Source organism: Bubalus kerabau, chromosome 3 (genome assembly GCF_029407905.1).
Source record: "Bubalus kerabau isolate K-KA32 ecotype Philippines breed swamp buffalo chromosome 3, PCC_UOA_SB_1v2, whole genome shotgun sequence".
Lineage (NCBI taxonomy): Eukaryota > Metazoa > Chordata > Mammalia > Artiodactyla > Bovidae > Bubalus > Bubalus kerabau.
The window spans coordinates 79,309,960-79,323,711 of NC_073626.1; the positions used below are offsets into that span (position 1 = coordinate 79,309,960).

The window sequence follows — 13,752 nt, forward strand, 5'->3', positions numbered from 1 at the left end:
TGAGTTTTACTTAATACATTAGTTCTTGGAGCACAACCCTCCTGCTTTTCAAGAACTTACCCCTAAGTTTGACGTCAAACAAAAGGCAAGGTAACACAGTGTGTTAACTGTGAAGTCCTATCAATTTATATACACCTCTACTACCATGAAAAAAAACTAGTCCCATGGAAATTTGGCATTAATGATACCAGTCAATTTAACACTGACAAAATTGAGAACAATTTCTGTTCTTTGCTAGTTCTAAGTCAGAAATTGAGGTTTCAGTTTCAGGTTAAAAACTCAAACAGTTGTAAACTTCACATTTAAATTTTCACATTTTAGAGACAGGTGAAAAACCTAGAGATGAGTATTCCTGGCTCCTCCCTGAGAAAAATCTTAGTCTACTGCAGTGATTGAAAAAATAAAGTCCCAAGACACAAAGGGGAGCTAAACTTCCAGGCCTAGGGAGAAATCCCAAAGTGGCTATTGTAAAACAATACTGGTATGATTTCCACAGCAAAATAATTAAGAGAACAAGCAAGACAAAGTTGTGTATCATGACGGGGCTGAAATACAGAGAGGCGGTTCTTTCCGGAGCAAAGACCCATCTGAAAAAGGGCCCCCAGTTACTCTGTAACTGTCCAGAATCTCATCTTGAACAGATCCTTGAGTTACTAGCACTTCTGCAGACCGCAGCATGGCCGGCTGCCAGGAGGAAGCCCAGTTTACCTGTGAACTCTGAGAGTACCAACAACCAGAAAGACACAGGCAATTCACCAGATAAAAATATCGCGTACTATATGTACAGCAGGTATCAACTTTTAAAAGAAGCCCGACAGTCTCCGGTCAAGTCCTAAGGCCGCGCGAGAAACTCAAGGTGTGATGGGAAAATCTTACCCTAACCTCTTAACCACAAAACTGACCCTGCCCTCCTACTTTCCGCATCTTTGCGCCCAACTTACGTGCCCAGAACCTTCCAAACCAAAGAAGCCTCGGACATAGGCAGCCCACAAGAACCTTCAAATTCCTGGCGAAACCTGACCGCTTTGTAAAGCCTCCCGGAAGAAGAAAAGATCAAGTGAGACCGGCTCAGCGGGGTCTTGCCGAGGTGACCCCGGAATTAACGTATTTATTTTCACGCTGCAACTGCTGATTGCTTTACAGAGACAATTCATGCTGTAGCTCTGCATAGAGCTGAGGACAAAAGTAACATTTTAATTAATGTTATTATAATTATTAAGAAAGCTATTAAATAACCTGTACAGAGCCCGGCCCAGTCCTAGCAAAAAACTCTGAGCACTATTTCAAATCTCTCAAGGTCCTTCCGTTTTGATTTCAGTAGCGTCTGCTATACACAAAGGTCAGCCCAGGATGGGTCCCCCTAAATTCAGGTCTCCCAGATTGGGGGAAAATGGTTCAGAGCTTCATTTTCCTGGCGCCGAGCTCTCAACTCTACCACCCCTGCTCCTCCCGGATACAGGGTCCCGTCCACAGGCCGGCCAGGGAGCTGGAGGCCTGGCGTCGCCCTGGGAGGCAGGCAAGCAGGAAGAGGCAAGTGCCTCTGTTAGGTCTTCCTTTGGCCGGCTGCCCACAGGCCACCCGCCCCCCCCCCCCCCCCCCCCGCACCCGAACCTCCCCGAAGAGGTGCTGGGTAGGGAGCCCGAGGCAGGAGAGGTCTCGATTAGCCCCTAGATGGGCTTACAGGTCCCGCGGGTCCTCCCGCTTTACTCCGGCCTCAGCAACTTTGAGCTTCTTATTCTGGTGCGTCTTGACGTGCTTGGCTAGGTGGTCGCTGCGCATGAAGCGCTTGCCGCACTCGGGGCAGGCGAAGCGCTTCTCGCCCGTGTGAGTCCGAAGGTGCCGCTGCAGCTCGTCCGAGCGCGTGAAGCTTTTACCGCAGAAGAGCCAGTTGCACACAAAGGGCCGCTCGCCCGTGTGCCAGCGCAGGTGCGCCTTCAGGTGCGACGTCTTGCCGTACACCTTGCCGCAGCCCGGCACGTGGCACACGTGCTGCTTCTTCTTGCCCGGCTCTGCCTCCGGGGCGCCGCCCGCCGCTTGGCAGTTGGGGCAGCGGCAGCGGCGGCACCTCCTGGCCGTGGCCGCCAGGGGGGCCTTGGTTTGCAGCAGCGCAGCGATTTGGCTCTGGTACTGCGCGAAGTCCGACGGGCCCAACACCAGGCCCCGCTGCAGCGCGGCGGCGGCAGCTGCAGCGGCGGCCGCCGAAGCGGGGAAGCGCGGCGCGTGGGGGCCCCCGGCGCAGGGGCCAGAGAGGCTGCCCCCTGGAACCCCCGAGGTTCCCGGGCCGCTGCCGGCCTGCGGGATACTCCACCACGGGAGGTCGTCGGGGGCCGAGTTGGGGGACAGCTGGCGGCACGTGGGCGGCGGTGGCGGCGGCGGCGGGGGCAGCAAGTTGGAGTAGCCGGGGGGCAGCGCGGCCTGGGCCGCGTAGGGCACGTAGGCGGGCGCGCAGCTGGCGGGCAGCGCCGCCATGCTCGAGGGCAGCATCTTGACCGGCGAGAACTCGTAGGGGTACGAGGGGTCGGCAGGGGGTGTAAGCGGCAGCTCGTGCGCCGCCCCGAAGGACGGCTGCAGGTGCGATTTCTGTGGTGTCAGCCCCAGGCTGGGGTGCGGGGGCGGCAGCGCGCCGGGCGAGTGCGCTGGCATGTCAGCGGTCCACGGGTGAAAGAGCCTGGAGGGCGAGCCCAGCGCGGGGTCGTAGGATACCTGCAGGAAATCCGGGGGCGCCGTGGCGCCCGGCTGGCCGATACGGCTACAGGTGGCGGCTAGCAGCGCCAGGGGCGAATGCTTGCCCAGGTCCGGGGAGGCGCTGGGGGTGCGGTCCTGCATAGGCGGCGGCAGGGGAGGGCGGAGAAGAGACAAAAGGTTAAGCGCTCCAAGCGCGGTCTCCGGGTCGGCCCGCCTCCCGCACGCCGGCTGTAATACCGCCGCCCCTCCCCTGTCCCGGCTGTCCCTCCCCTGGCCGCCGCACCCTGCTCACGCACCCACCAGTTAGGGGAAACTTTTGGTGCCCTCGCTACCTGGATGCAGAAAGCGCGAGTGCTTCCTGTTAAACTACTTGGTGCAGAGAGTCGCTATCCAGTCTCAAAGTAAGCAGGCACAAAGTAGGAGGGGAGCGATCCGACGGGCCACTCCCGACTCCGCGGTCAGAAAGGGTCTGTAAACACCCACAGCCCGGCTGCTCATCTACCTTCCCTCCCATCTTTTAAGCTCTCATTTCCACTCTACTCTCGCGCTCCTCCTCCGCCCGCCCCAGGAGGGCCCAGCGCGGTGAGCTGGGGCCGGTTTTCAGCCTCCGAACAACCCCCGCATACGCGCGTCCCTCCCCCCAGAGGCCACACTCTTGACACCAAGGTTGGGTGTGAAGTTGGTACGGGCACCCCTATGTCTCACTTCATTGGCACCCACCTAGCGGGATTCTCTTTGAAATTCAGGAGGCACAGAGTACCAGGAAAGATCCAGACACGGCCCTTCCCACCTTTCCCTCGCCCGCCTCCAAGCCCAGCCCTGACCTGGAGGAAGGCCTGTAGCGAGTCGTTCCGGAGGACGGCCACGGCGGCCATAGCTACGGCTTGCGGGCCGCTGGCTGCGGAGCAGGGCGCTGCTGAGGCATGGAGACCCGAGGGCGAGGACGAAGGGCCGCCTAGCGTCCCTTCCCGGCGCCCGCCCTGCGCGCTGGGGCCCTCCCTGCCCGCGCCCCTCGCCGCACCCCGCTCGCTCGCCCCGCGCGCGGTCTGAGCGCTTCAGGATCACCTCCAAGAATTTGATAAGGACTTTGCTGGGCCGCCAGCCAGTCAGAGGGAAGATTTATGGCTTTGAAGTTTGCCGCTACCCAATCATCAAAGAATAGCGGCTCTTTCAGAAGCGAAAGCAAATCCTTTGAATCCACAAAGCTCCTATGGTGTGTTTGTTGGTCTGGATAAAAGAACTGATTATTAGGGGGGATGGGAAGGGAGGAGATAAAGGCGGGACAATTAATGAAGTAATCACTATGTGGGAAATGTATATACACAAATAATTGGATTTTCCTGATCAAAGGGGGCCTTGCCGCCTGGAGACCCGCGCTTGGGTTGCTTGAGACACTCGATCCCCCTCTTCCCCCTACTCCCTTGCAATTAAAGATTTGCACCGAGGCAGCGCCCAAAGTGACAAAGTGTCTTTGTTATCTCCAGAGAAATCTGCCTTCGGCTTCCAGGCGCGGGACTTGGAGACGAAGATGAGGGTAATTCTCTTCTCCCAACGTACTTACACACCCTACAGCCGGACAGCAAACGCAGAGGCCCGAGCACATCCTCACTCCTAGCACACCTTGGACCCGAGGGAGTTCCCGGGGCTGGGCACGGGAAGCCCCGCGCCCCGCTGCCGCGTGCTCCCGCCTCCATCTCCAACCCGGCGGCAGCCGAGAGGCCGGCAGCTCTGTGACCCTGGGCGGGGCCGGGCGGCCGCCCAGGGCGCGGGATAGTAGCGCACACGCTCCAGTGCCTCCCGCCTCTCTTGCGACGTTCCTCCTGGCGATCTGGAAGTTCTCCGGCCACAACTTTTGCAAATAGTGAGCCTGGGAAAAACCCAAGCCGTGATTACCGCCAAAGCTAAGCTTGGCAGGACACCCAAGACAACCCGAGGGAAAAATATTTGCTATCTCGCTTTTCTCTCTCTGTGCAGGGCCCTGACCTCTATGAGGCCCCACTGAAACCCCCAGAGATACTAGAAATCCCCACCGCCGCGCTAAGGCCCACCAGGCGAGTGCGCCCTCTTGCAAGCTGCGCACACCTGCAAGGAACTACCGGGAGAAAACAGTAAGGCGCGGGGGAGGAAGCCTGTAGATGCTGTCGTTGAGCAAACCAGAGGTTGTACGAGGGTGGCTCTCTAAGTGGAAAGAAAAGTCCATAAAAACTGTTGTTCCTGTCACCTTTGTAAAGAAAAAGTTCTTCAGTCTCGGGACACGCTTCCTTGGGCTCAGGAAAACGCTCCCTACAGTGTATACTCCCCCAAACCTTCGCTGCCAGTCATTGCCCGGCCCAGGAGGGACAGCTGGCCATCTGCCTGCCTCCGGCCCAGGGAGCGTCCTGCGGGGACCGTCCGGACACCCAGATCTCATCCGGTAGGGCAGGCGGGGCTCCGCGGTGTCTTTACCGCGTTGGAAGGCATTAGGGGCCGGGAATAGCCGCTGAGGCCTCCCGCCGGCGGCCACGGTCCGTGTGACCGCTCAGCAGAGTGGGCCCCCTGGGCTGGGCCTACTCTGCTCCGCGTACAACGTCCGGGTACACCGCTTCCTCTCTGAGAGGCCGCGGACCGTGCAGGGATCCTCTGAACCATCTTGCATCCAGCCTTCCTGGGTACTGTTCTCCCGGTACCGCAGGAGACTTACATGAGAAGTCGGATGAGGTGGTCCAACTTGCCTTGCGGCGCCAGCGGTTAGCCCAACCAACACCAACTTCTGATTCGGAGTCTGGGCCGTGTATTGGTGCCCTCTGCACTCACATTGTATGCTGTGTGCTTAGTCGCTCACTTGTGTCTGACTCTTTGCGACCTCATGGACTGTAGCCCACCAGGCTCCTCTGTCCATGGGGATTCTCCAGGCAAGAATATTGGAGTGGGTTGCCATGTCCTCCTCCAGGGGATCCTCCCAACCCAGGGATCAAACCCAGGTCTTCCGCACTGCAGGCGGAGTCTTTACCGTCTGAGCCACGGGAAAGCCCAACACCAGGCCATCCTCCATGCCCAAAGCCAGCAAATAGAAACATCTTGCTGAAGAGGAATGGGCTGAATGCAGCCCAAATACTATGTTTGAGCACTTTGCAAGTCCTGTCCTTGCATGCCCGTCTTCTTTCCAACAAGGTGCCACCCAAGATCGGTGAGCAGTGACTGCACAGCTCGGCTGACACAGTCTGACTGCTGAAGAGGTGGTCCCAGTGCCCTGGGGGCCAGGAAAGAGAGGGGACTTAGTGTTTTGCTCCCGAGTCCTGGCAGACCTACATCTTTCCACAGGAGAACAGAGATCAATTACCTGCGAAACCTGGGACAGGAAGGAGCCCTTTCCCACATACATGTCAGAGGCCAGGGAGTCCTACGGTGCACACTCATGCAGGCACCTTTCCGCACTGTGGAAGCGGACCTGGTCCCTTAGTGTGCTTCCTTTTGAGCTACTGTAAGCTCTTCAACCTCCACTATCGATGCCTGGGGGGAGTGCCGCCCAGGCTGAGACAAGCAAGCTAGAGGCATTCTTATTTGCCAAATCTGATTGCTATTTAAACAAAAAGGCTGCTGCTGCTGCTGCTAAGTCACTTCAGTCGTGTCCGACTCTGTGCGACCCCATAGACAGCAGCCCATCAGGCTCTGCCATCCCTGGGATTCTCCAGGCAAGAATACTGGAGTGGGTTGCCATTTCGAACTTCTCCATTGCTTGAAAGTGAAAAGTGAAAGTGAAGTCGCTCAGTAGCGATCGACTCCTAGCGACCCCATGGACTGCAGCCTACCAGGCTCCTCCATCCATGGGATTTTCTAGGCAAGAGTATGGAGTGGCTTGCCATTGCCTTCTCCAAACAAAGGCTAGAAAACCCAATTCACATCTCCATAGTTGTTACAGAAGAGAACCTTTTCTCCAAGATGCCCCATTAGTCAATAAACCTCCATCAATGGCCAGCAGGGAGAGAGTACTGACTTGGTGTTAATAGCTCCAACTCTGAAACTCTGAAGGCAGATTTCAAGATGCCACTTTTCAGTTGGTGACATTGGCCAGCAAGTTACTCAACTGCCTTGTGCCTCAGTTTCCCAGTTTGTAAAATGGGGTTATAGAACTGTTTACCATGTAGAGTCTTCATAGGCTTAAAAGAGGTAAATATATTCAAAGTCTTTAGGATAGTGTGGATGCACAGTAGACCCTCCCGTGACTGAAGTCCTGGCTCTGGGCCTCCCCTCCATTTGTGAAAACCCTCGGGGATTCCAGCCCTCCCAGGCGCAAGCTGAAGTTTGGAGAGAGACTTTTACAAAGTGCTGTTTATCCGCTCTACCTTTGCACTCGGGGCTCCTGAAAAACTTACTCTTAATGAAGTAATGTTCGGTGCGTCCATTAAAAATGCAATGCCGGGAGATCAAAGTACAATATTTATTTTAGAAATTTGTTGCAATCACCAAGAGATACAGGTATCAAGGCCAAATGTCAGTTCCGTTACACAAAGCCCCGCGCCCGGGAAGAGCGTGTGGCTGCTCTGCCATAATGTAAAGAGACATCAAAGACCAAGCGCGCGGTAGAAGTGCGCAGACGGGAGGAGGGAGTGAGCCCGGGAGGGCCCAGCGAGCCCCAGACGGCTCGGGGGCTGCGGGGGCGGGGGTCAGTTCAAAGAAGTATCCGCTGGGGCGCGAGTTCGCAGGAGGGAAGATTTAATGGGCTTTCCTTTGTTGGTGGGTGTGTTTGTGCATGGAGGACCCAGGAACTCCTCTGTGGTCCTCCCGCCCGAGGGCGGAGGCGGGGGTGGGGGGCAAGGGTGGGAAGCGGTGAATGGGGAGCAAACTTTAACCGCGGCGGGGGGCGGGGAGGTTGAATACTAGCCTCGGGGCGGCGGCTGGCGCAGTGGAGCGGCTCTCGCAGCAGCTCTCCAAGCAGCAGGGTTCCCAGGCTGCGAAGTTTGCCTGGCGGTTTCTTCGAAGGAGGGCGGCGAGCGCTGACTGGGTGCCACCTGCGAGGAGAGGCGGTTAGGTGAACCCGCACAGGCATCCCTGCTATGGATGGACCTGCTGTGCGCGCTCCGGAATCTACTACAGAAAAACATGTTTACTGAGAGCTCTGGGGTTGCAACTTCGTGATGGGCCTGGCACCTCTCCTCAGGCATTTTCTGTCAGCAAAGGGGACCCATGCCCGTGGGATCAATCCAACAGGTCTCCCATCTTCGGTTGACTTTTTAAAAAATATCTATACATAATTTAGTTCATTTCAACAAATTCTTAATTCACGGGCTCTTTAGAGCAGGGTGTTGTTTGCCCAGTCTCGCCCCCACTCTGCGAAAAGCTTTAACCTTGCAAGATTCTGCATTCACCTAGTTAATACAGTACCAATCGTTGCTTTATTAAAGGTGCTGGGAGGGGAGAGGGCAGAATTTTCCTGGTGGTAGTAGAGCAGAGTCGCAGGAGGATGCCTGTTCGTTTTCTTCAGCCATCTACAACCAAGCATTCTTAGAGCAGTTACTCGGCAGCCTTTTGAAGTCCTGCTAGAGCAGAAAGCTGCTATTGTTGTTTTCAATGCTCAACAGAAAAGGGATCAAACTTTACCCCTTCAATTTGAAAGATTTTTTTTTTAATGGTTGGTGGGTGGGTGGGGGTTTCAATCTGACACACTCTAAGTTAACTTTGAGGATTTGGAGAACTTTTGCAGTTTAAACTGCAGACCAAATCACAGATGCCCTAATACTTGTGTCTGAAACAGGGCCTGGATCATTATTATAGCCAAGATGATTCAGTAACAAGGAATTACAATTCTAGGAATCTTTGGAAAACACAAGTTTAGTTTGAAAGTTTCTTGAACTGGAAACCTTGAATTAACTTTAAGCTTAAGTTTCAGTGGGCTTCCTGATAGCTCAGTTGGTAAAGAATCCACCTGCAATGCAGGAGACCCTGGTTTGATTTCTGGGTTGGGAAGATCCCCTGGAGAAGCCATAGGCTATCCACTCCAGTATTCTTGGGCTTCCATTGTGGCTCAGCTGGTAAAGAATCTGCCTGCAATGTGGGAGACCTGGATTCGATCCCTGGGTTGGGAAGATCCCCTGGAAGGGAAAGGCTACCCACTCCAGTATTCTGGCCTGGAGAATTCCATGAACTGTGAAGTCCCTAGGGTCACAACGAGTCAGACAGGACTGACTTTCACTTTCATTTTAAGCTTCAAATTTGGATCAGTATGTAATGGATGGATAAGTGGAATTCTAAATCTGGGAGGGATAATTTATCTCATCCAGTTAGACTCCTCCATTTGATGGCAGAAGGAAACAAGAGTTGCATAAGTGTGTCATGTCCATACAGCGCTGTGAACTTCAGTAGATGCTTATTGGTGTTGTGAGGTAGAGTAGAATTGTGTGTAACAGTGTCATCTGCCTAGTGGTTGGTGCTACAGAACACACAAATGCAGTAGGGACTCAAAGGAGAGCACTACTGAGGGCTGGAGTAGTTAAGGGAGGCTTATTAGGGAGCTGGCATTTGAAGGAGACTTTAAGGACCTATGGAATTTTAATTCATAGAAAAGAGAGGGTAAAGTACAGCAATGAAAGAGAATTCCCCTTCAGGGAGAAGCTGAATAACCATGAAAGATGGAATTCTACATCTTGGATTTGCTAGTGTAAACACAGTGGAGCCAGGTTAGAGAATCAAGGAATAGAGTTTGGCCCAGATGCTATATGTAGTAGGACTTTAGTGTAGACTTCTTAGCAGGGGAATTACATAAATTCAATTCATTTATTACATTTCCTGCTTTAGGAGGGCTGGCTTGCTGAGCACTTGGAAGGATAAATGCAGATGCAGTTATCTAAGTGTGAGATGGTAAAGCTGTAATCTGGGAACTAGTGTGGGTAGTGAAAGGATGACAAACATTTTAAAGGGAAAAAGAGCAAAACTTGATTGACAGGTTGGAATAAGAGATGAAACAAAGGGAAAAATAAAGATCCCTCTATTGACAAATGGTGCTGGGAGAACTGGATGTCCACATGTAAAAGAATGATGTTGGGCATTTTATTTACATCACACATAAAAATTAAATGGATCATAGATCTAAATACAAGAGTTGAAGTATAAAAGTCATAGAAGAAAACATAGGATTAAGGCCTCATGACCTTGGGTTAGGCAACACCTTCTTAGATACACCAAAAGTATAAGTGGCAAAAGAAAAAATAAATTGGACTTTGTAAAAATTTATAACTTTGTTCTTCAAAGGATACCATCAAAACAGTGAAAAAACTCATAGAATAGGAGAAAATATTTACTGATGATGCATCTAATAAGAGACTTGTATCCATAATGTATAAAGAAATCTTACAACTCAACAATAGAAAACTAACACACTTTTTCAAAAGGCAAAGGATCTGAATAGACTTTTCTCCAAACTAGGTATGCAAAAGGAAAATAAGCACATGAAAAGACGCTCAACAGCATTAGCCATCACTGAAATACAAGTCATTATTTGACTTTCACAATAGCCGAAAGATAGAGACAGCTCAAATGTCTGTAAATTGATGAATGGATATACAAAATGTGTTACATTTATATGATGGAATATTATTCAGCTGTAAAAAGTCCGAAATACTGACATCTGTTACAACATGAATGAACTTTGAAAAGATTATATTATGTGGAAGAAACCAGTCACAAAAGATCATTTATAGTATGTTTCCATTTATATGAAATGTCTAGAATAGACAAATCCAGAGACAGAAAATAGATTAGTGGTTGCCAGGCTCTGCGGGGTGGTGGGTAGGAGGAGGAGGGAATGATTGTTCTTTGACTGCTTTTTTCTTTTGGTGGGGGTGAAACATTCTAAGATTGTGGTAATGGTTGCACAACTCTGTGAATATACTAGAAACCACTTTACATGGATGAATAGTATGATACATGGTTATATTTCAATAAAGCTGTTAAAAATTCAAAAGGAACCGAAAGCTTAGCCTGTGAAGCAGTAAGAATGGTTCAGTTGCTGATGAAAATGGGAGATTAAGGAAGAAAGACAGATTGGAAGTACTGAATTCAGTTTGGGGCTGTTGAGTCTAAACTGTGAACTGGATGTTCAGGGGAAATGCTTGCAGAAAGCCAGAAGTGTGGGGAGTGGGCAGTGCAAGTGAGCAATAAGACTAGAGATAAGGAATTACAAACTTTTGAAAAGCAGTGATGGTGGAATAGGTGAGCTCACAGAAGTGAGTGGAGGTCAACCCAGTAGAGAAAAGCTACAGAATTTGTGAGGAAACTCCAATTAGAAGACGAACAGAGGGAGAAGCACCAGCAAAGCAGCCAAGGGAAAAAGAGTCAAGAAAGCCCTGAGAAAACAAAAAATGTACAGGTAGGAGAAGAGCAAGACCACTGGACATGACCAAAGGGGTAAAGAGCTAGAGGAAAGGGTAGTAAGAAAAAGTGTTCATCGGATTTAGGAGGAAACTTTTGAGGATCCATCTTCAGAGCTGAGGTGGGGATAGGAAGAGGATTATGAGTCTAAGCAGCGGCTGGATCCGATAGCAGGGTCAAGGCAAAGCACTGCATTTATGTTTTAGGGTGTGGTTAAAAGAAAATGTTAGAAAGAGGGGGTGGCTGTGGGTGGAGAGCCTAGAGACTAGGGGCTTGCAGGAGAGATGTGAGGGTTTCCTTTAATGAGGAGCAGAGAGAGGTTAGCAAGTCTAACTGCAGGAAGGAACTTCTGCTGGGGGCCATGCCAAATGAAACTCAAAGGGAAGCTCCTTATTTATTCATTTAAAGCACAAAGTATGCAGCAACATGGATGGACATAGAGATTATCATACCAAGTGAAGTAAGCCAGACAAAGACAAATAATCATATAATGTTACATATATGTGGAATCTAAAAAAAATGACACAAATCAACATATTTACAAAACAGAAACAGACTCACAGACGTAGAAAACAAAGTTATAGTTACCAAAGGGAAAGGGGGAGGAATAAATTAGGACTTTGGAATTAAAAGATACATATTTATATAAAATTAACAACAAGGACCTACTATATAGCATAAGGAACTGTATTCATATCCTATACTAACCCATAATACAATAGAAAAGAATCCGTAAAAGGATAAATGTGTATAAATATATATGTATGTATAGCTATTACAAAGTGGAGAGTGAAAAAGTTGGCTTAAAGCTCAACATTCAGAAAACGAAGATTATGGCATCCAGTCCCACCACTTCATGGGAAATAGATGGAGAAACAGTGGAAACAGTGTCAGACTTTATTTTTCTGGGCTCCAAAATCACTACAGATGGTGACTGCAGCCATGAAATTAAAAGACGCTTACTCCTTGGAAGGAAAGTTATGACCAACCTAGACAGCATATTCAAAAGCCAAGACATTACTTTGCCAACAAAGTTTCGTCTAGTCAAGGCTATGGTTTTTCCTGTGGTCATGTATGGATGTGAGAGTTGGACTGTGAAGAAGGCTGAGCGCCAAAGAATTGATGCTTTTGAACTGTGGTGTTGGAGAAGGCTCTTGAGAGTCCCTTGGACTGCAAGGAGACCCTACCAGTCCATTCTGAAGGAGATCAGCCCTGGGATTTCTTTGGAAGGAATGATGCTAAAGCTGAAACTCCAATACTTTGGCCACCTCATGCGAAGAGTTGACTCATTGGAAAAGACTCTGATGCTGAGAGGGATTGGGGGCAGGAGGAGAAGGGGACGACAGAGGATGAGATGGCTGGATGGCATCACTGACTCGATGGACGTGAGTCTGAGTGAACTCTGGGAGTTGGTGATGGACAGGGAGGCCTGGCGTGCTGCGATTCACAGGGTCGCAAAGAGTCAGACACGCCTGAGAGACTGATTTGATCTGATCTGATAGCTATTACACATCTGAAGCTAACACTTTGTGTAAATTAGTTTCACATGTACTGTGCTGAGTCACTCAGTCATGTCTGACTCTTTGTAACCCCATACATTGCAGCCCGCTAGGCTCCTCTGTCCATGGTGATTCTCCAGGCAGGAATTCTGGAGTGGGTTGCCATGCCCTTCTCCAGAGGATCTTCCAACCCAGGGATCGAACCCAGGTCTCCCGGATTCTTTACTGTCTGAGCCACCAAGGAAGCCCATGAATACTGGAGTGGGTAGCCTATCCCTTCTCCAGGGGATCTTCCCAACCCAGTAATTGAACTGGGGTCTCCTGCATTGCAGGCGGGTTCTTTACCAGCTGAGCTACCAGGGAAGCCCAAATCAACCATACTTCAATTTTTTTTTAAACAAGGTACATGGTAAAGCCACTGTTGAGAGTGAAGGGGGTGGGAGAATTCCACACTAAAAGTGCTGTAGGAAATGATTTGCAGATCAGGTGACGCTTACACCTACCCGTGCCAGGCCCTGTCCTGTGTGTTTTACTCCACCACACGCTTAAGCCCTGCCTTGTAGTCCACTCTACTGGCACTTGGATTTCCTCAGACAAGAATGTGGCCCGTATCCTTACCCCTCTTGTCTCGTACGGAGATGGACAGTGCAGATGTCCTGCTGTGGGGGCTGTCATATGGGGCAGGAGAACTTTTGGGGTGCTACCTGCCTCTGTGGGAGGGAGGTCCCCACATAAACCTGCTGTTTTTTTTTTTTTTTGAGGCATATAAAATTGCCTTGGGCTGTAAGCAAAAATATTGCTTTCAACAGCATGGCTATGAGTGATCTTTGAGTGCAGACAAGGCCCCCTTACAAAAAACATCCTAGAAAAGATAGTACCTAGCTTCTTTTCTTAGAGGCTGGCATTGGTGGTACAGTGGTGAGCATAGCTGGCTTCCAAACTTCCTTTCTTAAGAATATCATTTCCTATTTTAGTTTGTCTATTAATAGTCATGTTTTAAAATGATCCTGTGTTTTGATTTGTGACAATAATCACTTGATGCCAGGAGAAATAGTGGCACAGAGAAGTGCTAGGGCTGAGGCCATTGCAGGAGCTGGCAGAAGCTCAAGCTCCTTCTGCTCATCTCCCATCTTTCGCGGCTCAGGGAACCCCGTCTGTATGAGTGCAGAGGGTCCGTGCGCGCAGGCACAGTGGGGGGTCCCGGACATAGAGAAGATGTGCCCTG

At 50.7% G+C, this 13,752-nt stretch overlaps 1 protein-coding gene across 1 annotated transcript; it reads right to left on the reverse strand.

Annotated features, from left to right (window-relative positions):
- Positions 1–1,592: 1,592 nt before the first annotated feature.
- On the reverse strand, positions 1,593–3,683 carry SP5 (Sp5 transcription factor). Its single transcript, XM_055572280.1, has 2 exons — positions 3,510–3,683; positions 1,593–2,820 (listed from the first exon to the last, which is right to left on the reverse strand). Exons 1-2 carry the CDS (start codon positions 3,558–3,560, stop codon positions 1,678–1,680), a joined length of 1,194 nt encoding a protein of 397 aa, XP_055428255.1. The 5' UTR covers positions 3,561–3,683; the 3' UTR covers positions 1,593–1,677.
- Positions 3,684–13,752: the final 10,069 nt, after the last annotated feature.